The sequence below is a fragment of the Camelina sativa genome, chromosome 17, assembly GCF_000633955.1.
Source record: "Camelina sativa cultivar DH55 chromosome 17, Cs, whole genome shotgun sequence".
Classification (NCBI taxonomy): Eukaryota; Viridiplantae; Streptophyta; class Magnoliopsida; order Brassicales; family Brassicaceae; genus Camelina; species Camelina sativa.
In genome coordinates, this window is record NC_025701.1 from 27,326,444 (window position 1) to 27,353,275 (window position 26,832).

General features: G+C 36.6%; 2 protein-coding genes and 2 long non-coding RNA genes across 5 annotated transcripts; 2 read left to right on the forward strand and 2 right to left on the reverse strand.

The window, feature by feature from the left end:
- Window positions 295-1,755, forward strand: LOC104758119. Of its 2 annotated transcripts, XR_002036202.1 has the most exons (4): window positions 295-351; window positions 423-485; window positions 1,374-1,450; window positions 1,529-1,755. It is a non-coding gene; the product is annotated as an uncharacterized LOC104758119 (long non-coding RNA). The 2 variants fall into 2 exon arrangements; XR_002036201.1 differs by having other exon boundaries at window positions 1,374-1,755.
- Window positions 6,381-8,347, reverse strand: LOC104759828. The gene is made up of 3 exons (XM_010482707.1): window positions 7,916-8,347; window positions 7,411-7,816; window positions 6,381-7,270 (listed from the first exon to the last, which is right to left on the reverse strand). Exons 1-3 carry the CDS (start codon window positions 8,345-8,347, stop codon window positions 6,381-6,383), a joined length of 1,728 nt encoding a protein of 575 aa, XP_010481009.1.
- Window positions 12,405-16,647, forward strand: LOC109130033. The gene is made up of 5 exons (XR_002036203.1): window positions 12,405-14,711; window positions 14,794-15,406; window positions 15,486-15,731; window positions 15,812-15,893; window positions 15,963-16,647. It is a non-coding gene; the product is annotated as an uncharacterized LOC109130033 (long non-coding RNA).
- Window positions 18,479-21,209, reverse strand: LOC104759829. Its single transcript, XM_010482708.1, has 4 exons — window positions 21,103-21,209; window positions 19,815-21,006; window positions 19,599-19,748; window positions 18,479-18,625 (listed from the first exon to the last, which is right to left on the reverse strand). Exons 1-4 carry the CDS (start codon window positions 21,207-21,209, stop codon window positions 18,479-18,481), a joined length of 1,596 nt encoding a protein of 531 aa, XP_010481010.1.

Genomic DNA, 26,832 nt, shown 5'->3' on the forward strand with positions numbered 1-26,832 from the left:
TTTGCTCAGCCCTAATCAATGGCCTTGAATGGGGTAGTAGATAAAAAACAGTGGACCCGACCATACAGTTCTTCTTTCTTAAAAGCACCATTCAACTTTTTCCTTGTTTTTTTTAAATTCTCTGTCTGCAGATTATTTTTTTTTGTCTTTTAGCTATAAATGCAGAAGAAACACTAATAAATTCGCCCACAACATTTTTGAAGCTGTCAATCGGCAGAACAGTTAATAAGCCCACAGATTCAACATATTTACCTTCTATATAATGCCCATTTCTTAACTCTTACAACAAAACACAAAACACAAAACACATTCCTATCAACTCTATTTCCATTCATCTTCTCTCCATCAAAGGTATATATTTTTTTAAAATAAACACATTTTTATTTTTATTTTCTATTTCTAACATCTATTTTCTTTAACAGAATTTAAAAGACAATCAAAGCTTCTACCTATCACTTCTTGTTTCCATATTCTTTTGTTGAAAGGTATGTACTTTTATCTAATAAATAAATGTATTTATTCTATATAATATGTAAATAGTTCCATTTAATTATGTTATATAATATTTATTGTAAACTGTCTTATTTTTCAACCAATTATGTAATAAGGATGCTCACTTTATATTTGTATATATATATATATATATATGGTGGTGCTTAATATTTTTCTTATTTTTTTTTTGATAAAAATTTGTTCTTAGTTATTAGATATTTTCCATGGAATTATGATTACTTTATCCTATTTATTCATAATTGTTGGGTATATTTTCTTCTAATATTAATATATAATATGAATATATATTGTATAGGATTACATGTTTAGAAAAATTTATATACATAAATCTTTGTCTAATCAGATATAAAGATAGATAATTATTCTTATTATAGATTAAAAATGTGCTATGAACTCAATAATTACTATTAGATAATCATTTAGAATATTGTAAATCTATTTTCTCAGAAACTTTTAAAGCTTATGAAAATGTTTAAGTACATATTTATTTATATATATATATATATATATATATATATATATATATGTCTCTTATACTGAATATATATGCATATGTCTCACATAATTTTGTAGATTATTTATAAATCTCACTTAATTTGTAGATTATTTATAAGTCTCACTTAATTTTGTAGAATATCAAATATTGTTCTAAAAAAATTTTGGAATCATTTATTTCATTCATAAGTCAAATTTTGTAAAAGATTTATTGTTAGATATAATAGTTTATCTAAGTTAAGATAAATAAGTTATTATCAACTTTTGGTGATAATATATTAGTAATTGAAAGTTTTCACCATAGTATTTTCTAATTTTTCTCTTATATATAATAAATAAAAATCAATTTAAAGTTGTATTTGTAGGTATGGCTAACCGCAGACAAAACAGAAATTCATCAGTGCAAGAAGATACAAATTTTCCAACAGAAACATCAACACAGGTATAAAGTTACACCTTTGTCTAAGTTTTAGTTATTATTTAAGTACAATAGTTTTTTTTTTAAAATTCAAACTTGTAGATCGAAGAAACTTACAAATGGACTTATAGTCGAGAAAGAATAATTATTGATTTGTACGATAAAGCAATTGCCATGAATGGTTACCGCTTCAAAGATCCTACACCCCTTGGAAGACAGTTTTTGATCCGAAAGATATAAGTAATCGTTGTCATGCATCACTACGTTCTGTCATTGAGAGGACATTTGGAGTTTGGAAGAAGAAATGGAGGATCCTTTGTGAGTTTCCTAGATATAACACTCATGTTCAAAAAAGAGTGGTGATGGCTACAATGGGACTACATAACTTTATCAGAATTTCAAATTATTTTGATGAAGATTTTGCGGAAGTAATGGAGCATACTGATATTAGCGACACAAATTCATAGAATGATGAAGGTGACATGGAAACTACGGCAATAGCTGATGGATATCCTCCTCAATCTCTGCTGAAGTCTCAACCAGCTCTGCACACGTAGCATAACTACGTCCTCTACAATGGACCCTCAAGTCATCACGAAGAGCCCTCATAAACCTCCTGATCTGGGCCTCCTCAGGCTCCATAGCCCGGCCCCCATAACATATAAGTCGACTGAACTCCAAGTCCAACTCCCGCACTGACCGCGTCTCCTAAAAACTGCACCTCCAACCGGTCCATGCCTCTCTAGGATATTACTTGCGGTTGAACTCCAAGACGAAGTCAGCCCAAGTCATCTCTCTCTGCACTCTCCTAGAAGCCACTGATATCCACCACACCTGAGCATCACCAACCAGATGATGGACCCCTATGTCCACCCAAAACTCCTCAGGACATCTCAGAGTATGGAAGTTACGTTCCACACTCGTCCTCCACGCATCCGCAGCAGTAGGGTCTGTACCATCCGAACAGTCACGAGACCCTTCATCTCCTTGAGCATGGAAAAATAACGTCCATGTGCTCCTGCATCTGCAACCACTGGCTGCCGCTCCTCCGCCACCACTGGTGGCAATACCTGAGCCAAAGCTGGTACCACAGCTGGCAACCGCTCCAACAACTGTGCTAGCAAAGCCATAAAGTCAGCACCAGGAACTCCACCTGCTGGGACTCCCACACCCAGGACCCTATCAANGACTACATAACTTTATCAGAATTTCAAATTATTTTGATGAAGATTTTGCGGAAGTAATGGAGCATACTGATATTAGCGACACAAATTCATAGAATGATGAAGGTGACATGGAAACTACGGCAATAGCTGATGGATATCCTCCTCAATCTCTGCTGAAGTCTCAACCAGCTCTGCACACGTAGCATAACTACGTCCTCTACAATGGACCCTCAAGTCATCACGAAGAGCCCTCATAAACCTCCTGATCTGGGCCTCCTCAGGCTCCATAGCCCGGCCCCCATAACATATAAGTCGACTGAACTCCAAGTCCAACTCCCGCACTGACCGCGTCTCCTAAAAACTGCACCTCCAACCGGTCCATGCCTCTCTAGGATATTACTTGCGGTTGAACTCCAAGACGAAGTCAGCCCAAGTCATCTCTCTCTGCACTCTCCTAGAAGCCACTGATATCCACCACACCTGAGCATCACCAACCAGATGATGGACCCCTATGTCCACCCAAAACTCCTCAGGACATCTCAGAGTATGGAAGTTACGTTCCACACTCGTCCTCCACGCATCCGCAGCAGTAGGGTCTGTACCATCCGAACAGTCACGAGACCCTTCATCTCCTTGAGCATGGAAAAATAACGTCCATGTGCTCCTGCATCTGCAGCCACTGGCTGCCGCTCCTCCGCCACCACTGGTGGCACAACCTGAGCCTGAGCCGGTACCACAGCTGGCAACCGCTCCAACAACTGTGCTAGCAAAGCCATAAAGTCAGCACCAGGAACTCCACCTGCTGGGACTCCCACACCCAGGACCCTATCAACACCGGCCACTGGAGCATCAACACCGCCCCCTCCGACCACACTCATGGAATCCTCCTAGACACCCTGCGACTCGCCAACACCCTCAGCTGTCACACTCTGGTCCGCAGTATCACTCACTGCTGGGCCTCTGCCCCTACTACGACCACTACCGCGTCCACGACCACATCCGCGTCCACGACCAGCAACAGCACCATCTCTAGCCATCTGCACTACCATGAACAGAAGACTAAGCAAACAATTTCTATTATAACACAGAAAACATAAACTCACTGTGGAATCACAAAGTAGGCTCGAAGAGGATGTTCTAGGACTCCATGCCACACACAATTGACTAACTCACATAATCAATCAAAGCATGCAAATCCCAAACATCTACAGCACAAAGCCTAGTGAACCCAAACCTAGAACCGTAAGGGCTCTGATACCAAAATGAAATGACCTAACTTTTTCATTTTTTTAATTAATAAATAATAATAAATATAAATATAATAATAATAAATAAACTACAACTAGTGGTCCCATACCAACTAGCCACCTAACAACAATCACAATCAACAACGGAATAACAATACCAATATCCAATAAATATAAATAACCAATATTCAAAACATAACCAATATACAAATAACCAATCATCAGAAAACATGGAACCAACAACCTAGCAATGTTTCTAATGACCTAAATCTAGCAACCTAGCAATGCCAGACAACATCCGATCGAGTCTCTAGAACATCCTCTTCTTCATTGTCTTGATTCCACGATCACACTTTGCCTTTACCTGCACCACAAACACACATTGAGATGCATGAGTATTTTATAAACACTCAGTGAGGCAATCCTCCCATCTACTGGGCTATACACACAAGCAACAGTAATTCCAATGTTCCAAACAATCAACAAACAAATCATACAAACCAGGACAAACACTGACTTGCTGGAAAGGAGGTGTCGACCAACACCAGCCTAGTGTCGACTGACACCAGCCTAGTGTCGACCGACACTAGCTCAACGGTGTCGACCGACACTACTCCACAGTGTCGATCGATGCTGCTTCACTGGTGTCGATCGACACTCCCTCTGCATTCGCGATCCAGACAAAAACGAGAGTCGAATCTCGCCCCCAAACTCCACCAAATCGTCCAATACTCAAAACCCAAGTCTTATAAATCCGTAGGAACCTGTAGCAATCAATCCCAGCAAGAAAAACACACAAACATAACAACAAACAAGCAAGAACAAGGAATCACAGGCTTAGATTAACCATGGTCATGCACTCACCTCTCTGCAGGAAGTTTCTGACCAACAATGGACGAATCCACACTCCCAGCAAGTTTCCCACAGAAAGATCTCACCCACAAAGCCTTGAAATCTCCCAAAAACTCACAAAAACTCAAGAACAACTTTTCTCTTCTTTTTTCCTCTCTGTTAAGCGGCCAAAACAACCAACTCCACGACCTAGGTCGACTTGCCACTTGGTGATCTGCTATTTTTCTGTCTTCCCATTCAAAGCCTAACTATCACACTTTAAATATCTAACACGGTCAATTGACCCCCTTTTCCTTTAATATGTCCGCATTTACAATTGTATCTCTAACCATAACACAAAAGATAGCGTCAGAAATCAGATTTAATATTTCTAACCATAAAAAAAACCTCTATATATTAATATTCGATTAATTAATAAACAAAATAAAATAAAAAATTTTGCTAGACAAAATCGTATAAAATAATAAGATAATAACTTTTAAAAAATTTCAATGTAAAATATAGTCCAAATAATATTATAAATTAATAATCATATAAATTTACATGTATATATATATATATATATAAGTTCATATACTAATGTATGCTTTTGTTTTTTTTTTAATTGAATTTTCTTTGACCTCATTTCTATAGTATAATTGTTATGTTGTGTTTTGTTTTTAAAAATAGTGTGGTAGTATATTTTATAACTATATCATAAAAATAACCAAAAAGTTCTGTAAGTTTTAGATTTCATTTTGATAGTATTATAAATTGTTAGTTTAGACAATTAAGTCATTAGTCATAGATCCGAGTTTATGTATATCGTTTGTATAAGTGAATTCATCTATAATCTTTGTAATTTATTTTCTAAATTATTGTCAAAATTCTTTATCTATATATTAAAATTTCAAGTCTAAAACAATACAACATTTACATCACTATTTTTNTTTTTTTTTTTTTTTGTCAACCAAACATTAATTTAAAATAAGACTCCAAGGTTGGTTGCCCAAACTGGAGGAAAAGAGTTTACAAAAGAATTTGCGGAAAGTAAAGATCTTGAGGCTCGAGCAAGGCAATCTGCCCGAACATTGGTCGTGCGCGGAATCTTCAAAAGCTGGAAAGAAGGAAAGGAAGAGCGAAGCAGATTGAACTCATCCAGTAAATTGGAGAAAGCGGGCCACTCATCCGGGCATTGCACCATTGACACTAATTCGGCACAGTCTGACTCGAAAAGCTGACAATTAACACCTGACTCCGAAAGGGAGGACATCGCCCATAACAGCGCCTGCAACTCCGAATGTAAGGGTGAAGGACCGCGCCGCTGACTTCTTGCTCCTAATAACACGGTTTTATCCTCATTATTACAAAGCCACCAGCCTAAGCCTTCAAAAGGGTCTGAGGCCTTCCAAGATCCATCTACCTGACACCGAGGAACAGAATCCCGAACCTCCAAAGGTAAAGAATCCTAAGGGGCCGCATTGAATGACCTGACCTCTTCCCATAGCAGCATATCAACATTCGCCTGGTTTATAACCTCAACCGGCTCAGCTTCACAGCTCTGATAAACTTTTTTATTCCTGTCCTTCCAAATTGACCAAACTACCCATGGCAATTTCAATCGAAGATCTGAAGCTATCGGCGCCCGCCAAAACAGAAAATCCAAATTCGAATAAATAGAGGCATAGGGAAAGCCCTCGATACCAGAGCCTAATGGGGACAAATCCCAAATACGACGTGATCGGGGACACTCAAAGAGCGCATGATTAATAGTCTCTGCTCCCAAACCACATCTACTACAGAGCGTCCCGCACCGGACCCCCCGGTGTGCCAAACGTTCCAACACAGGTAGATAACTGGAGCCATTTGCCAGAAAAAGTGCTGGATCTTCGGGGGAACCTTGAGTTCCCAAGCCTGGGCCTTAAGAGCCGTGTACGTCGGACCGTACTCCACCTCCTTAATTAATTCATGTGCAATACGGTAGCCAGATTTGACCGAATACCTCCCTGAACTAGAATAATGCCAGATTAATTTATCCGGTTTAAAAGATTTACTTATCTCCATCGATAAAATGATTTGAATATCCCGTGGATCCATGTACTCTTCCAAAATTGGTAAATGCCACTCCTTGGTAGAAGGATTAATTAAATGATTGACCATAAGATTTGGATGTAAAAATCTTTCTCGACCATTAGCCGGTCTTGGTTGGGTATCCGGGATCCACGGATCTCGCCAAACCGATACGTTACAACCCGAACCTATTACCCATCGTGCCCCGTATTCCACTATGTCCTTAGTTGAAAAAATACTCCTCCACGCAAGTGAGGGGGAACACGGCTTCTTAGCCTGAAGAGGATGTTTATTTCGAAAGTATCTACCTCGTATGACCCACGTCATTAGAGATGATGGATAATGAATTAACCGCCAATACTGTTTAGCCAGCATGGCGTCATTAAATTGTTCTAGGGCGCGGAAACCCAATCCACCGTCACCTTTATCCTTACATAACTTGTCCCAAGTAACCCAATGTAATCCTCTCTCCTTATCATTAGACTTCCACCAAAATTTTGAGATGGCACCAGTTAATTTAGTCGTTAAGTCTGTTGGCAATTTGTAACAAGACATAACATGAGTGGGAAGTGCCAAAGCCACCGATTTAATCATTACTTCCTTTCCACCTTTCGATAGAATCTTTGCAGACCAACTATTCACACGATCCTCTAATCGCTCATTAACATACCCAAATACGAACCCATACCACCTTCCTTGGAGATACCCATAACAGATTGTAATTGGGCCCTTAACTCGGGAAGCACTTTTTTCCCAAACATAATTGATGACTTATCCCGATTAACTTCCTGTCCCGATGCCTTCCCGTAATCACTTATAATTCCCATAACCGTAGTACATTCATCTACCTCTGCCTTACAGAAAAAGAAACTATCATCAGCAAATAACAAATGGGAGATGGTGGGGCAATCCCTAGCAAGCTTAATACCCGTAATCCTCTGATCGCGTTCCGCTTTCTTAATGTTGGCAATCAACACCTCTGTACATAGAATAAACAAATAAGGGGATAAGGGATCCCCCTGCCGTAATCCTTGCTGTGGCTTAATGTAGCCTCTAGGCTGACCATTAATTAGAACCTGATACGAAACAGAAGATACGCACCACATAATCCAGGATATCCATTTTCTATCAAAACCCAACTTGACCATGACCGCTTCCAAAAAATCTCACTCTACCCTATCGTAAGCCTTGCTCATATCTGTCTTAAATGCCAAAAACTCAGACTTACACCGTGGATTTGTGTTTAAACCATGAAACATCTCCTGAGCGACCAAAATATTATCTGTAATAAGACGACCTGAAACAAAAGCCGATTGGGTTTCTGAAACAAGAGACGGAAGAAACCGCTTAAGCCGAAAACACAATACTTTAGAAATGATCTTATAACACACATTACAAAGACTAATAGGTCTAAATTCCGTCATCCGTTTGGGCCTTTCCGTTTTAGGAATAAGGCAGATATTCGTTTCGTTCAACCGAGGATCGAAACGATCTGTACGGAAAAATTCTTTCACTAAAGCCACTAAATCACCTTTGAGATTGGGCCAGAACCTTTGGAAGAACAAAGCACTCATCCCATCCGGAACTGGAGTCTTCTCAGGATGCATAGCAAATAAAGTTTTACAAATCTCTGATTCCGTGATAAATATTTTTTAAAACAAAACTGTCTCAATTCATAATTTCTAAAATTTTAAAATAAAGCTCTCTATAAACTAATAATTATTAATTTATACTATAAATAATAAATATTAATCCCAATATTATTAATTTATAGAGGTTTTACCGCATATAAAACAGGAAACACAAAATACAGAAACTAAAAAGAGTTTTATCTTGCCAACCTGAAAGAGAGCCGCATAAGTTAGGCAAACTAGCTCACTTTGAAGGTACTAAGCTGAATGCCGAGACTAACATTATTGTAAGGAAAATAAATTCCTCTCTCTTCAAGAAAAGAACGTTCAAGACTTCAAGTGATGTTGCTCCAACAGCGAAGCAGAATCTCGCAACTGATGATCGATTTATATTCTCGGCACTGTGTTACTGAGCACCCGTTAGTGACACAAAAAGCAGATAAACTGATGAATATGATGAACTTCATCAAGAGAGTAGACTTCAGGATATGCCATTGGGAGAGGCCCTGAGGTTGGTCTTCGTCCCTTTGTATTTGTTATTTTATTTTTCAAAATAGCTTCAGACAGTGGTGGATCTAGGGGAAAAATTTTCCCAGGTCAATAATTTTATTTTTACACAGTTAAAAATTAAAAATAGGAAAAGAGATTATTGGTGTAGAATGGGAGTATTGAACTTGGGTTTAGGGGTGTCAGCACATTGAAAAAAACCAACTGAGCTACTGAAACTTCAATTTTACCCAGGTCAGTTGACCCCCGTAGCTTCTACTTGGGTCCGCCGTTGGCTCCAGAGGAGAATTTATTTAATAGTTGATAAAAAGCTCAATATACTCTATGGTAAATGCCGACAAAATATATATATATATATATATATATATATATGTATATATATATACACTATGGTAAATGAATACTTCTATTTTTTATACAAATTTACAAAATATTAATTAGATTGCATACCTTAAATTTGAAATCTACACCATGATTTTAAAGAGTTTGAGATATACATACCTTACTAGATTAGGATCCGTGCCAGAACACATGTTGAAATTTATTTTATTTATATTATAATTTTAGAATAAAATATAATTCATATGATTGTTTTTAAAAGTTTTTTTAGATAAAATATTATGCAATAAAATCATATGCTAAATATGATAGTTTGAAAAAAACAACTATTTTGTAAATTTTATATTGTTAATTTTGTAATTTTATGTATAAGATATGGTTATATTTATTGTTTGTTTTAATTTTAATTTTTGAACATGTTTAGTGAAACTGTTTTAATATGACCCATGCTTAGGTCAGATTTTTTTTTAACTGGATAGGAAATCACTATTAAATGTGATAAATTGCCAATATTTTATTCCTTTTTACGCTTAGCAGTATATATTTTGTAACAATACATAGAATACTAAAAATTTTATTTTGGAAATTGTATAAATCATTAGAATATTCTCTTTCAGAAGATTCTTTGGGATATTCTGAAATGTATATTGACCAATTAATCTATAACATTTATGATAACAAACCTATATTTAATCTATAACCTACTTTGTAACCAATTTATAAAAATTATATAGTATACAAAAAAAGTTGTGTACTTCCGTTTTATCATATAGGAAATATATATATATATATATATATATATATATATATATATATATATATATATATATATATATTCAATTGAGATATATCTATATTACGGTCAAAGTGACAATTTTTCCTTAATTAATAAATTATAACTCAGAAAATAAAATATAACAATTTGATGGTTATTTTAAAAAAAAAATAATCACTAATTCTTTTTTTTTTTGTCAACAAAAGATTAGCTCAAAAAAGCCAATTGGACAACTAATTCTATTGTTAGAATGAGATATTTAAAATGATGAATTTCAAATTAATAGTTATTGGATAATGATAAATTAATTTAATATGGATGACATTAATAAATAATGCAAAAATCAACTAAATGAGAATTTCTCTTTTTATAGCTTATTTTGATTTAGTGAAATTTTTTGATAATGATTGAACTATATATATATATATGTATATATATATATATATATATATATATTAGAATTCGTTATATCTATACTAGTATTTTTGCAGCAGTTTTTGTTCAAAAATACTTTTTGGAAAGTTTTTACATTTCATGCATTGATTTTAATATTAGTTACCAAAACTTCAAAATTACATTCAAACATAAATATATGATTCCATTTTGTTTTTATTTGAATTTATATTTAAATTATCTTGAATTATTTTATTAAATATTTAGTTAATAAAAATTGTGATTTTTTCCTGCATATGATGTAATACAAAATTTTTAAAACAGACATATATTACTCAATAGATAAATAAAAAATATGGGTACAATATCCCACATCGTCTAAAAAATTGAACAATGGTTTAGAGTCATACTATAAAATAGACCAAAATGATCCTGAATACAAATGAATAGAAACTTTGATTTATCAGACATTCAAACTTTAAAAACTTTTATTTGGTTTATTCCGGTTCTTTATTTTAAATATTTTTAAAAGGTTAAATATGAAAAATATTTAAAACTTTTAAAAAGTTAAATATGATATCTTAGATACACAATAAATAAATTAAGATGATATAGTATGAGTTAAAATATCTCGGGACGGGGTTATATAGCAGGACGGATTTTATCGATATTTATATAAATTACAAAATATCATTAATTCGGTGTTACACGGGTGAAACATAAATAAATTAAAAATATCATTAATTCGGTGTTACACGGATAAAACATAATTTCATTATTTTGTTAACCTGTCAGTATTAGAGAATAGAGATATCTAATTAAATTGATTAAATAAAAATTAAAAATAAATTATATTACGATATTATATGGTTTATTTAACAATTATTTTATAATTAACATATTTAACCGACAAATACAACTTATAATTTAAATATTTTAGCTATAAATAATTTTGTTCCGCAGTGTACCGCGGCTACTAATATAGTATGAACTATATAATTAAATGAAATAATATATCCAAGATTTTCGTATTGGTGTCATCAATTTTCTAATCTCTTGTCGTGTTCACACATATATTCCACTAAAGGCTTTCGTTTCATATTGTTTTGGCTTGCTATTTATTTATGTTAATACTTTACTGTACTATGTTCCTATTATTTTTGTTATAAATGAAACTTTCCAAAATTGCCTTTTCTTAATATATACTGATAAGTAGTATCATGTGTGCGTGTGATTGAAGAAATAATTCCTTGCAAAGAAACAAAAAGCGAGTTATGAGACTTAATTGACAAGTCCGATCCTCTTCTTTTCCTTTTTGATAATTTCTTTTGTATTATAAAGAGAGGAAAATTGGTAGGGCTAGGGTTATAAATTAGTTTCTGGTTGTATTATATAAAAGAGTTATTTAACGCTAACGCCATAAACAATGAATTTTTTTTGGCAAAATGTTACATTTCTGAAACCTTTTCCGCACTGCCATATCTCTAACTCGAAAAGACGAAAATAACCCACGCTCTTTTATTCCCGAAAAGACAAATTCTCGAAAATCTTTTATTCGTTTTTTTTGAGAAAAATTAACCGCTCCGCTTCTTTCTTCTCTTTCTCTCCACTCTCCATAACTTCTTCTTTGATAAGGGTTTACTGTTCAATCCCGAAACATGCCCGTCGACGATCCCGCTGACTTCCAGATCAATGTCGCCTCGGATAGTATTGACGATAAAGTTTCAAACCCGTCCAATTCATCCCCAACCGGTGATCCTGGGAGAAGCATTCCAAAACCCACAATTCCCGGTGACCCCCCAATTCGCGAGTCCGGTACCGGTGACATGGCAACAATCCAATCTGAAGATACGGTAACCCTTAAACGCAAATCCGCAGAACGAAGGAACCAACTTAGAGACCCACCACAGGCCACCACTTCGGTTAGTTAAACTTCCATTTACAGGCTAATTTACCGTTTCCGTTTAACCAATTGTATCCCCAATTATAACTATTTTTATTTTCTAGATCTGGGACCATTCCTGCCACACCCACGGTCGACAACCGCGACACACTTGCAAGTGCAACAATTCTGAAAGTTCCACAGTTAAACAGTCGCTTAGCGTAAGTCTTTTATGTCCATCTCTATAAGTTGTCCACCATAGTAGACAATAGAACCTTCAACTTGTTCCTTGCTTTTATGTTTTCATTAAATTTGTTATGTCCACTGGTCAGTTTTTCCTAAAAGATTGTTATAACTTGTCCACCATAATAGACAACGTAACCTACTACTTAGCCCTACATTTTCCTGTCCATTCATATTACTTGTCCATTGCTAACTTATCCACAACTTAAATGTTTTCCAAAAAAGTGTAATGTCCATTGCTAAGTTGTCCACCGTAATAGACAAGTTAACTTTCTACTAGTAGCCGAACACTTCCTGTCCATTCATATTACTTGTCCATTGCTAACTTGTCCACTGCTTAATTGTTTTTCAAAAATATGTAATGTCCATTAAGTAGTCCACCGTAGTAGACAAGTTAACCTTCTACTAATAGCCGAACAATTTCCTGTCCATTCATATTACATGTCCATTGCCTAAATGTTTTCATGTCTGTATGATGAACAAGCCATCTAATGTGGCCCACTCTGATTCACTACATCAACACCATGCTTCTCAATCGGCTCGTCTACCTCCTAGGCTATTCTCCACAGATCGATATCCTGTGAAAGGTCGTATCAATTCCTACTCTAAGCCGGAGTATCTGCTGGATATTGTTGAAGTATTAGATGGTTATGATGAGTTTAACTGGTTAAAAGAATCATGCTTTGGGCGATTGTTTGAACTCCCAGTTAGGAAGAGCTCGCTATCTGGCAAACTTGTCCACCAAATTCTCTGTCGCTCTCTTATAACAAAGATGAAAAGAGAGTTGTAGTTTGTCTTTGCTGGTCATCCCATACGGTTTTCTTTGAGAGAGTTTGGAATCATTACGGGACTGAATTGCGGTCAATTCCCTTCTGAAGAAACTCTTTCTAAGTTGCAGAATCCTGGCGAAGGTCAAGAGCCGTACTATCACACTCTTATTGGCCCTAAGAAGTCATACAGCATACAATATATTGTTAATCTGTTGAAGCTTGACAAGAGGTTACCAAAATCAAAAAGAATGGATGCGGATAGAAGGCTACGTTTGGCACTTATTGTCATAGTCGAAGGTATTTTAGTCTGCGACTCTTCTAATGTGAGAGCCTCGATGAGAGTTGCAGAGATGGTGAAAGATGTCGACGCATTTGTGAAATATCCTTGTGGGCGGATGTCATTTCTTAAGACGTTAGAGATGGTCAAAGTCGGTGAGAAAGTAGAAACTTTACACAAGCTTGCTGAGAAACTAAATCAGTCCCATACAGCAGCAACACACAGCTTCACACTTGCTTTCCAGCTTCTTATTCTCCATGCCATTCCCCAGTTAGAGAAATACCTTCCTGACGTCATGGATGAGCAAACATTTACTGATTGATCTGTGCTCCATTTGACTAAACTTAAATCCTTTCACAATTCAAACATCCTGGAAACAGAGCTACACCCGGATGTAAGTTCTGTATGCTGAAGTCGTATTAAGCTTTGTTTTGTTATCAAAGACATATATCCGTTTTTTAACATGTGGGCAATCTATTTCGTAGGTTGATGTTGAAAGCATTTTACACGGTGATGATGATGCAGACATCCAAGACTACTCCTGGGGTGAGGATGAGACGCATGATGTGGGAGTGGATTACATCTGTGAAAAGCTTAAAGAAGGTCATATCTTCAAAAAAGAAGACTGGCATGGTGGTTTCGGACATCTACCACTGATAACAGCGGTGGCTATTAAGGAAAATCTGAAGAAAGAAGCAGTCAAACCAAAGAAACCACCTACAAAACGCAACCCAAAGGTACAAGTGAAAGCAGAATCTCTTGACAAGAAAAAAACTACCATACAAGGTAGGAGTTCCGTTAGAGGGGAAACGGTGTTTCATGATGATTGTCTAACTCCTCAAGCCTTGCTTGATGAAGTAGACCGGAGAATCAATAAACATACATCGAAGATAGAGTTAATGTTGTCTGTAGAGAGGGGTGCCATGAGAGACGAGATTGTTGATGATGTTCTCAAAACTCTGCGAGAGAAAGGATTGTTTGATAGGAATATAAAGCACTCAGATTTGTTGCAGGAGATCAACAAGTCATCTTGGTGTATTGGTGCTAGCGGCTCTAGACAGCCCACTCATTTGCGGGATAATAAAGCATGGTCCAGCTTTATGCCTGGTATTCCAGAGATTCTCACCAAAATTAACTCTACTGCCGCGGATCAGGTATTCATTGACTACTTTTTCCGGTTTCATAAAGAATCCTGGAAAATGAAACTTTACTAATTTTCGTGTTTAAATTTTCAAGGTGGGTGTGAAGATGTCTCTGCTACAGGAAAGACATCAGGTAATAGGAAGATGGGAATGAGAGTGAATCCCATGACGGGGCTCAGGTTGATAGTGGTAGTGAATCTGAATAAGATATTGGTGTCACGAATGATGTAGTTGATGTTGCTACTGAATCCGAAGATTGTGTGGATAAGGAGGACGAGGACGAGTCTGGGATGAAGGAGGACGAGGATGGGGTTAATGATAGAGAGGACGATGATGGAGTGGACGATGTTAGGGACAACGATGAAGGGGACGAAGAAGGAGACGAGCAGGATGCCCAGGAACAAGGAGACGAGCAGGATGCGCATGAAGAAGGAGACGACTAGGATGCGCAAGAAAAAGGAGACGAGCAGAATGTCCAGGAAGAAGGAGACGAGCAGGATGCGCAGGAAGAAGGAGACGACCAGGATGCGCAGGAAGAAGGAGATGAGGATGAGGAAGAGGAAGTCGGGGAAGAAGGGGATGTTTTCGTCGAAAGCAATCACCAAACTGTGGAGGATGATGGTGGAAAACAGCTTGTAGTATATGATGGACAAAATCAAGATGCTGAATCTGGTAGAGAAGCCGGGAATAACTCGACCACAGTCGAAGTAAGTTGTGTAACTGTCGTTGTCGTTTTTTCGTTAACTATTAGGTAAATGTGTAACAATCTTATATATCATGGAACAGGAAACTACCCCAACTTCTACTAAGAAACGCTCTCGATCCACTACAGATGAGAAAACTGAATTGCCCCAAATCCCTACGAAGAGGTTAAGGACAAAGCCTAAAAGGTTTGGGCAGTGTTCATCTTCAACTAAAAAAAGGAAGGCATCTGAAATAGATAACGTAGTCCATGTATACATGCCTTTCTGGCCTGTGTCCGTGTCATTGAGAGAAAAGTTCTTAACAAAGCTGGAGTCTTATAGAAAAAAAGTAAGTTTACTCTACTAAACGTGAAAAAATATTATTTATAACATCAACCTTTCTGACCCTTTTTACATATTGCTTAACAGAGAGTATGTCATTGACGGACACCGTGAGAAGAGGGAATTTTTTGAAATCATTTATACTCCCACTAAATGGGTCGATTCTCCGGTGAGTATATTCTATCTATTTATCGATGAGAAATATCTACCCTTTTCACTAATTATACTTTTTACGCAGCATGTGGAAGCAATGCTTAGCATATTGTGGAGGAGATTGGGTGAGTTTTTCTTACAGGGTAAGATCGGTGTATTGGATACATGGTTTACGCAGAGAGTTGCTGAAGATTATGGACGGTATCTAAAGACGAAGAAGAAGGCATCATTAAATTGGAACAGTTTGATCAAGAACTATGTCAAAGGAGTAGTCCCTAGCCGTTCTGCCAAATTGGCATAGTATACCGACATTGATACTGTGTATGTACCATTGAATTGGGGGAAGCGTCATTGGGTTGCTGCTGTTATTAAACTAAAGTTAGGACACGTATACATCCTAGATCCCCTCATCGTGAACAATGACTCCAAGAGATTGTCGCGGCTGTTGAAACCCCTGCTTGCCATGCTCCCTTTGATAATTAAGCAGTTTGTAGATATGGATGCAGTTGATTGCACTATCCCTAACGCATTCACGTTTGAGAGGCTTGTTGATGTTTACCAGAACGACCGGACGGGTGACTGTGGGCCTCTGACATGCAAGTTCATAGAACTACACGCTCAAGGTCTGAGTCTGGATGGACTAACAGAGGACAAGGTAGACGAGCTGAGGATGCGCTTCGCCATAGATGTCTACGAGGAATTTGTACTCTCTCTAAGTTAGTTCCTGATACAATTTGGTTTTATTTATTTTTCTTTGTTGATGAACTATGTAACGGTACTGTTTTATGACTATTTATGCTTAACTTATAACGATAGTTTGGAGACAACTTTTCTTGATAGACAACACAACAAACAAAACTTCAATGGACTAATAGTTGCCAAAATCGACAACGTAATAGTTGCAAACCTTCACTGCATTAATAGTGTCAAACCTTCAATGCATTAACAGTTGCAAACCTTCACTGCATTAATAGTTGCCAAAGCCTTCACTGAGTGACTACAATAGTGATGGTTGCACAAGAAAATTAATATTGGTAGACAACGGAAAAAAATATCGGATGGACAAACTCAATCCCAATAGTTTCTCATATTAGTGTATTGTATTTGATAAATATTTGGAATTTTATGACTAATCTTTGAGTATTTGATCTTTGTGAATGGTTATATTATTTTCGATCACTATAAAGTTTAACAAGGAAATTAATATTAAGCAACTTTGATTGCCAAATTTTATTGACAATTTTAGTAACATTCAACCCACCAGCATTAAATGTTTTAAAAATTATAATTTGTCAGATTTACTAGTTACTCATAACATTCGTAAATTACACTACATTCAGAGGTTGGCCAGATTTACTAGTTACTCATAACATTCGTAAATTATAATATTTCACCTACATAATCAACCACCACCATACCAACTTATACTACATTCGTAAATGCCCTCCTTTAAAAGGGAAATCCTTGTTCTTTCTTGAAGTACAACATTAAACATGGCCAACCTCCTTTCTCTCCCACAACATCTTATACTGTACATTGTTAGCCTTGTCGCTAAGTCTGCATTTCAGTTCCTTGGGCCTCTTATTGCTGCAGGACCCGTTGGTAAGAGTCTTGCTTTTGACGATTACGTTTTGTGGGAGGCGTCAATTCTCCTAATATCCATAAATCCCACGGTTGTAAATAATGGATCTTTATTCCGACCATTCTTCGTGCGTACCGTTCGAGCAAGAAACCCAGCCGCAATGTATCTAGAGGCCGTTAGATTAGTAGCGAGATATGGAGAGTATCGTGAGGCCATTCCCATGCTCGCTTACAACTGGAGCTCCCTTTTCGGTAAATGGCACCCATCATCATCAACAACTTTTACTCTTAACGATTTTGATGTTATGTGTTGGAGAAACAGAGGAGGGTATTGGCCTGATGACAAAATTAAGGAGTGCATTCACGGACGAGAATGAAGTCGATGTAGTTGCACAAATGGTTTTTTATGATATCGTCGCCATTGGTGGGGGAGAAAACAACTATCAACGTCCAGCGTTGTTAAAATTTGAAAGAAAAATACCTACCTTCCCTGATGTCTGCCAAAAATGTTCCGAGGAGAATAGGTGCCCCGCATGCTACACCTGGTGGCGCTGCCAAAGATTTATAAATTTGTTCTTGATACCCTAGATGCTTGTTTTATAATGTCGTCCATTAGATAGTTTATTACAATCTTGTCTACTACAATCTTGTCTACTATGTTTATCTTATGTTTTACCCAATCTTGTCCATCGTTTGCTTTCTACAATCTTGTCCATCGTTTGCTTTACCCAATCTTGTCTACTATGTTTTAGCCAATCTTGTCCACCGTATGGTTTACTCAATCTTGTCTACTATGTTTTAGCCAATCTTGTCCTTATGTGTCTTTCTTGAAGTTGTTTGAAAAAAAAAAAGTATCTACTGATATGTTCCATCATCATATGCAGCTTGCGTGTTGTCAGATAAAGCATACAATGGACCTTTACCCCCCATTAAAAGAGTTATTTACCCCATTGGCTGCCCACACTCTTACCACCTTAACCTAATTTCGTATCTAACCAAGATGGGGCAATATAGCTACAGTCAACAATCTTCATCATCTCCCTCAGCTGCCTCGTCCATCAATTCCCGTGACCGTAGAAACGGTAAGTTTGGCATCCCAAAGAAATGCCATTGTGGTGGGGCGATGTATCTTGAACCAGATCTGGCTTCTGGTGGCGGCCGGATGTTCTACAAGTGTCAAAATGAGTTTGTAAGCCTCCCAAACTCATCTTCTCCCTATTGCAGTAATCAACAATCCTCAGCCAGATTGTCCGGTTGCAGTAAATGTCCCACAGATCTCTTATACGTTGCCATTTCTTTCCTCGCCTTTGCCGTCCTTGTTACCATGTTTTATTCTGCTTTTAAATAGGACGTCATTCTAGATCTAATTTGTTGGTTGACCCTATTTGCACTAGGGATCCACTATCCTCGACGAACCCTAATTGTCGTTAAATGTTGTCTTCGTTGTATTATGGTATGTCTGTGCTTGTAAAAGACTAAAATATTGTAGACAACTGTCTTTGAAGTTAAACGTATTGTCCACTACTAAAATTATAATGCATTACATGGTGTGCACAAAGTTTCTTAAGATGTTGTCTACCAATATGTTGTCCACTGCACTACTCTACATGTTGTCAATCAAAACACCAACAGCAATGGAGGACAAAGTAGACAACAGCGGAATATGAGATTGAGGACAAATAAATGATTTAAAGGACAACTTTAAATAGGATATATTCGACATTCACGTCCAGCAAGTTTCGTAAAAGGACAAAACGAATTAAAGGACAACATTATAGGGGGTCAGTTGTCCACCAGAAAACGTTAACATAAACCGAATATAATATAGCGGACAAATACCGTACACGGCATGTGTTGTCTACTACCGTAGACAACATATTAACCATACCAAAAAAAAGTGGGTTCCAATCGACAATCCACTACTAAGTTACAAAAATAGCATTAACGATAAGAACTACTATTATATCAACGCAGAGCATGTTTTCCTGTTGTGCCCACGTCCAAAGCATCTTCCACACTTGGTCACCCTTTTTTATGTTTTAAAGTACACACACATTTAAATGTTACTAAATTTCCACATGAATCATTAATGGGAAATTGTGATGTAATTATATAATGAAGTATAATTATGTATACTTACGTGATGCACTTCTCCCTTCGAAGGAATACGTTTCTTCTTTGGCCTGTCACCACCCCGAGCTGTTCGCGGTGGATTAACATCACCATCTGCCACCTCAGCTGGAAGGTCTTCATCTTTCTCATTTGGGACCGGCATAATGAGGCCTTCATACTTTTTCATCCATGCACTAACAAAGTAGCACTCATCAACAAGTGAGTATTCGTCCACTTACCTTACTCGACATGTAGACAAAGCATGACAGCATGGAATTTTGAGAACATCAAAAACCCTACATGTGCATGTTTTTCTCTCCAAATCAACCGTGAAAACACAACTATTCCCATCGTTGATTTGGTAAATCCAGTTACTAACTGATAACACACCACAATCTTTTGACTCTTTGAGATGGTCTATTAACAAATCCTCTATTTCGGGAGTACACTTACTATTTGTTTTGCCGGCTAATTTCCTCCTACACCAAAACCACCTCATCAGCATCGCCCTAATGAATTCAACCATTGACACAATCGGATATTCAACAGCCTTCTTCATTGCTGCGTTGAGTGACTCTGAAATGTTGCTACTCATTATATTGTACCTATTTTCGGGGAAGTGTGAAAGTGTCCAATGAGGAAAACCTATTTCCGTCTGATAATCCGCACACCTTTGATCACGATGCTTTATTTCTCTCCACCAATACCTAAAATCACCAACCGTATAGGCTAGTGCAGCTTTAGAAACTCTTCCAACTAGACCTTCGCAACCAAAGTTATGTTTCACGTTCCTAAATAGATGAACAGTACAGGTAGCATGGTGCGCAAGTGGGTAAACCTTCGCAAGAGCAGAGTAAATAGCCAGATGTCTGTCAGAAACAAACACAAGGTCTTCCTCGTCAGGGACAAATTTTTGCAGATTCCTAAAAAACCATGCCCAACCAGCATCATTCTCTTTCTCAACTACACCAAATCCAAGAGGATAAATCTGCATATTCCCGTCTTGTACGCTAGCTGCAACCAAACACCCTTTATACTTTCCTTTCATTGTAGTGCCATCTATCACTATAACCTTTCGCAAGTACTTATAGCCGGCGATGGAAGCCCCAAAAGCAAAGAAGAGATATTTGAACAATGTTTTACCCGTCTCCTTCTTAACGGTTGTGTGCATGTCGCTTATTGTTCCCGGATTGGTTTTCTTCACCAATTGGAAATAAGTTGCCAAAAAACGATAATTATCTTCCTCATTCCCACGTGCAGCCTCAATAGCCAGTTCTTTCGCGTTCCATGCTTTCATGTAAGTAATAGTAACGTTTAGCTCTTCTAAAACCATACTAGGCAATTCACAAGCCCTAGGCCCTTTCTTCCCGTTGGCAAATTTAGACTGCAATAACTCGGCTAGTATCTGAGCTGAGGCCTTCTCACCATATCTAGACCTGCATGAAACATCACAGTTGTGTTTAAACTAAACAATTTTAATTTCCAAATTTTCAGAATTTGGGTGTGTAGTAGCATAGATCCGCCAACCACACTTCTTATCTACGCAAGTAGCAATGACTCTCTCTTTGTCAGACTTCCAAATTTTGAATGTGAAAAGCCTTCTCCAAGCATGAACAGACAAAGTCTTCTGTAGTTCCATCTTATTAGCAAATACACGGCCAACATAAATGGAATCAGTTCCTCTTTAGAGGTCCATATTCCTCTCACAACTTGGTGCACCGCGCATATTATCATGGAATGGTGGTGCATCTGCCAACAATAATGGGTCTTCTCCATCTATCACACCTGCCCGTACCATGAAAGCGAAGTCCTCATTGACACCTAAAGTCGCGCCAACAGCATCATCACTAACTGGTAGATCATCCCCTAATGGTGGCACTGGTAAATCATCATTTAATGGTGCAACTGTAATAGCAGCACCAAGGCCTTCATCAACAAGTTCACCGACCCTATTTCCACTATCAGTATTCCACCCTCCCACACCTTTATAAGGATCCCAATCTAATGGATAATCATTGTTAATTCTATCTGTCCACTCATCGAAATCATAATCTTCCTCTGCATGTTCCTCTTCACTCGGATCATGTTCGGCTAACAACGCTTCTTGCGAATTGTGACCAAGGGAGGAAATGTTTTTCTCAACAATATGTGAATTGGTCAACTTCTGTGAATTATCCAAACTGATCTCCTTAACTATAGTGGAAGTCTCGTCTACCACACTCCGAGTATTGCTGTCCATCACAGACAATTCTGGTAAATTGGTCTGTTTCTGAGAATTATTGGAACTGATCTCCTTCTCTATCGTCGACGTCTCGTCCACCTCACTCAGAGTGATGTTGTCCATCATAGACGAGGCAACCATGTTGTCTACTGAAGTGAAATTATTCTTGTCCACCCCACTTGACTCTGGTAAGTTGTCCACCCCATCTGACGACGCCCTTTGTCCACTGAATTTAGTCCTCTTGTCCATCATAGAAGAGGCAACCATGTTGTCTACTGAAGTGAAATTATTTTTGTCCACCCCATTTGACTCCGGTAAGTTGTCCACCCCATCTGACGACGACCTTTGTCCACTGAATTTAGTCCTCTTGTCCATCATAGACGAGTCAACCATATTGTCTACTGAAATGAAATTATTTTTGTCCACCCCACTTGACTCCGGTAAGTTGTACACCCCCTCTGACGACGACCTTTGTCCACTGAATTTAGTCCTCTTGCCATCAACACTTTCGTCGCCTTGTCCACCAATTCTTCATTCTCTCTTGTCCTCTTCCGTTCCCTGTTGAGTTGTCCACTGCTTATCAGATTCACTCCTTTGTCCACTTTGTTTTTCTTCCAGGTTTCCCTGTAAAAAGCTTCGACTTCCTCAACATGGGCGACCAATACTTCATCATCCAGCCCTGAATCTTGCGACGGACAAACCGTATCACCCATCTGAACAAACTCCCCTATAGTTCTGTCTTTCACATTGGTGACTGTAACGTACAAATTCCGGCCTCCTTCTAAACACCGTCTGTTTTTGAACTGGGCAAACTCGATGTCACTACTGATTGACAACGGTGGCATTTTGCCTGTCGAGAATACCGTCATGTCAGCTGGATACCATGAGCTCATAACGACGGTTTTTATCTTTGGGTTAAGATGGAATAAAAGTTCATTTGCAGAGGTTAGCTCGCAGACACTTCGAACTCTTTCAATTGAGACACACCTTGCCATCTCGCCTTGGCAAGGTACAAATTTCCACTCCCCACTGTCACAACACTTCCATTCACCGCGAAAGACACACACCGTTTCTTCCATTTTGTGTTCACAAACCTACAAACACAATAAAGTTTGAATTTTTCCCCTTTTATATCTAAACCTTAAAGCATTAATTGCTCAAAACTTGTTCTTAAAACAAAATTAACTCTCCAACCAACACCATTAATGGCAGCCAGACATTACATGTAAACGATGTCTCCCGTTTTGTGTCTTACTTTGGTCCACCAACCTCACCCCGTTTCTTTTACGCCCCACCACCGTAACAAAAACCAGTTTTCAGATCTAAAAAACAATAAACGATTTTGTCTCTCACATCCCAACAGACACCCCTTTTGTCCATATTAAATGCCTGTCATTGTCACATCTGCCAAAACATACGATAAAGTACAAGACTTTCCCGCCATCTTTTTTTTTCTTCATTGTTGCGCTGAGGGAAAATTGGCCAAAGAACACCATGCCACATTCACGAATTTTGGCATTTTCTTATATGTTTGTAAAATGTGGCATTGCATAAAACTTTTTATTAAATAATAGTATTTCTGGCAAAATTCCCTATATAAAATGGTGGGGCTAGGAAATTTAGTTTGTATGGCATAAAAATCTTTGTGTTTGTATCGTGTATGTAGGTGACCGATTAGTGATGACTGATCATTAGACGAATCTTTCTTGTTGTCTCATATATAACGCAATCTACTTCGTAACCACAAAACTTTATTCATTGGTATTTTGTCTATTTGATGTGGTTTAAAACCCAGATATCGTGACTTTGGTAGTACATGTAAAGTGGTAGGTTCTTATAAGAGTTTTCAACAATTAAAAAAAAAATAACAAAAAGTAGTAGTGAAAAGTGAGAAAGGATTATTAAATGAAAACTTTGAGAACCCCATAATAGATTACATATACAGATGGCAATATATGATTAGTTTAAAATTTTATTTATCTTTTAAATTTTAAATAAATAATTAAACTAAACAATTAATATTAAAATAATATATTTGAGAGATTGTGAGAGTTCAGAGTTTCTATCCACTGCACATACTTATGCTCTTAGTATTACAAAATATCTTTTACATTTACTAGATAGATTAAGGGGGTGGTATTGGATTCTGATTTATGAAGATTTTTAAAGAGTTCAACAAAATCATTAAAAGTGAATAAGTGAAAGATTGTTAAAGATTGCTAGATAGTTTTGTTGATTAGTTTTTTTAAATCTTGTAAAGTCCTCCAAACAATCTCTGTATTTTTTTGATATTTTTCATGACTTTATTTTGTAAAGAAAGTGTCCAAAATCATGAACCAATAACATAATTATTGAACTCATTAACAATCCTAGATTCTTTTGTTTAAAATGAATAACACAAAACTTTTAATGACTTTATTAAAATCTGAATCCAATAACCCAAATTTGTTAAGATTTTAAATGACTTTTTACATATCACAAACTAATAACACTAAATTTTAACAGAGTTTAACAAAATCTTGATCTAATAACAACAGATAAGTATCAACCCGGACTATGTGCAGGATAAATGAATTTAAATAAAAATATTTTGAGTAAAATTATTATTTGAGATTTAAAAGTTGTTTGTATAAAAAAATATTTAAGTAAAGATTTTTTCGTTTATTTTCCGTAAAATACGTTACATCCGTGAAATATTTGAACTTGGAAAAGAATTTTAAGCTGGTGTAGAAAGTTTTGATGTCTTTTTGTGTTTCTAAAAATCAAACTCACATATTTTATGTTTCAAATTATTATCTATATTTACTATACAATTAAATTTTAGATAAAGCAATATTTTTAGATTAATTGATTAATTTAAACTAATCCAAAGTTAAAAAAAAATGCAATGAGAAAAATGATAAAAGTGGTAAATAAATGAATAATTTGTTTTCTTGTTTTTGAAATATAATTTATTTTTAATAAGTAAATAGGTTATAAAATGATAATTATATACATTTTCAGATTTAATAGTTGATTAAATCTTTTATTTTTAAAAACTAATAGAAAAAAACATTAAGTTATAATATTTCTATGGCATATCTATTTAAATAATAATATGAAATAAGAGCATTTATTATAAAAGTTACAGGAGCTCTGTGAGCGCGACATGACCTCAGATTTTTTGGTAAGAGTGCTTCTCTATTAATTTATAGGGGATACTACACCGCAAGAATATTTTATAAATTATATTTAATTTAATACTTCGTTTCAAAATATAGGATGTTTGATCTCAAAACACGCATATTAAGAAATGACTATTTTAAAAAGTTTAACTAATCAGAAACAAGACTGTATAACAAAAATATGAATTTAATCTGAAAACGAAAATATGTCTCTAAAACATCATATATTACAAAACGGAGGAAGTATATTTTTTAAAAAATATTTCTTGTTATAAACCATTACCGAAAATATTTTTCAAATATTTGTCATTAGAACAACATAAACGTTTATAAGAAAGTTTGAAAGATAACTAAGTTTTTTTTGTCAACATTGGATCATAACTGGTCGGTTCATTAGCAAAATCTATACATTTGTAGTGAACAAAACGACTCAATCCCTAGGGTGATGGTGTATTTTCTTAGTGGACTTATGGTTTGCTACTAGAGTAAAATCACTTCACAGAACTAAGTTTATTATTCTCACCAAATTATATCGCTTTAAGTCAATCATTCTCAAAAACTAAATGTCAAACATTACAACATAATTTTTAATCTCTCGACAGTAGTTGTCTCAAGAAAATATCACAACAATCTATAACATGAAATAAAATATTTTATTTAAGGTTTTTAAAATGGAGTACAAGATAATAAAAAAAAAATATTAAAGAAAAAACACAAAAGAACTATTATCTCATTTGGGTTTGATGTTGCCTTGTATCATCTTGTATACATATCTTACATTATAATGTCTTCATGTTTTAAATATAATGTATAGGGTTTAGAGCTTGATTAGTTATACCGTTCTCAACCTCTCAAAATGTCAAATATGAAAATCTTATTTCCGTAAGCGTTTGCAGTTTTAAATTATAAAGGTAATCCATAAAGAAAGAAAAAGAAGCAAAATCACATAAAATATATAAAAGTATAATATTTCCTTATTATATGTCCAACATGGACGGAATCTGATTTAGATATAGGGTTCACTAAGAGGTGACGGTTGGATCGTTACAAACCAATTATGTGATCTTCGTGACGGTCCTGCGGAATGTGTGGCCTGTTTAGGCGGTCTTTCGGGACGTATGGTCTTTTTGACAGCCCTTTGAGGTGTGTGACCTTTTTAGGCGTTACTTTGGGATGTGTGATCTTCGTGATGATCCGTCGGGATCTGTGATCTTTGTTTCGGTTTTTTGGGATGTGTGGCCTTGGTGGCGGTCCTTGTTAGGACAATTGTTTGCCTTAGGTGGCGGTCTTCTTTAGGACATTTGTTTGGCCTTGGTGGCGGTCTGTTTATACACTTGTTTTGCCTTTGTGGCAGTCAATGTTTAGGATATTTAGTTGGCCTTAGTGTCGGGCCTTGTGGCATTTTGATGATCCTTGTGTGGTCATGAGGTATTTCAGTGAGGGAATATGTGGTTGGTAGGACATTATGATATTTTACGCAAGCCATGGGAGGGAGACCTGTTTAAGGATAGGACTCAGACGTGTTCAGAATTGTTTGCTCTAAGGACAGTAGGTCCTAAACGACTCTTGGAGAGCTTTAGTTCTCCTAGTACCGTCATATTTTGAGACTTTGTGGCTTGAGAGTAGAACTGGTGTATCGACTTTGGAAGAATTGTGACACCCGGTTTGCGGAGAGATTTAAAAGAATTGATTTGGCTACCTATGTCACCAAAGTGCACTTATCTTTTCGGTCAAGGGTCTTGAAAGAACTTCAGAGTTAAGCGTGTTTGAGCTGGAGTAGTTTCAGGATGGGTGACGTTCCAGAAAGTGATTGTCAGAACTGTGCGAGTGAGGGCAAAACACAGTGAAAGATCATGTGGTAATTTATAGGGACAGTA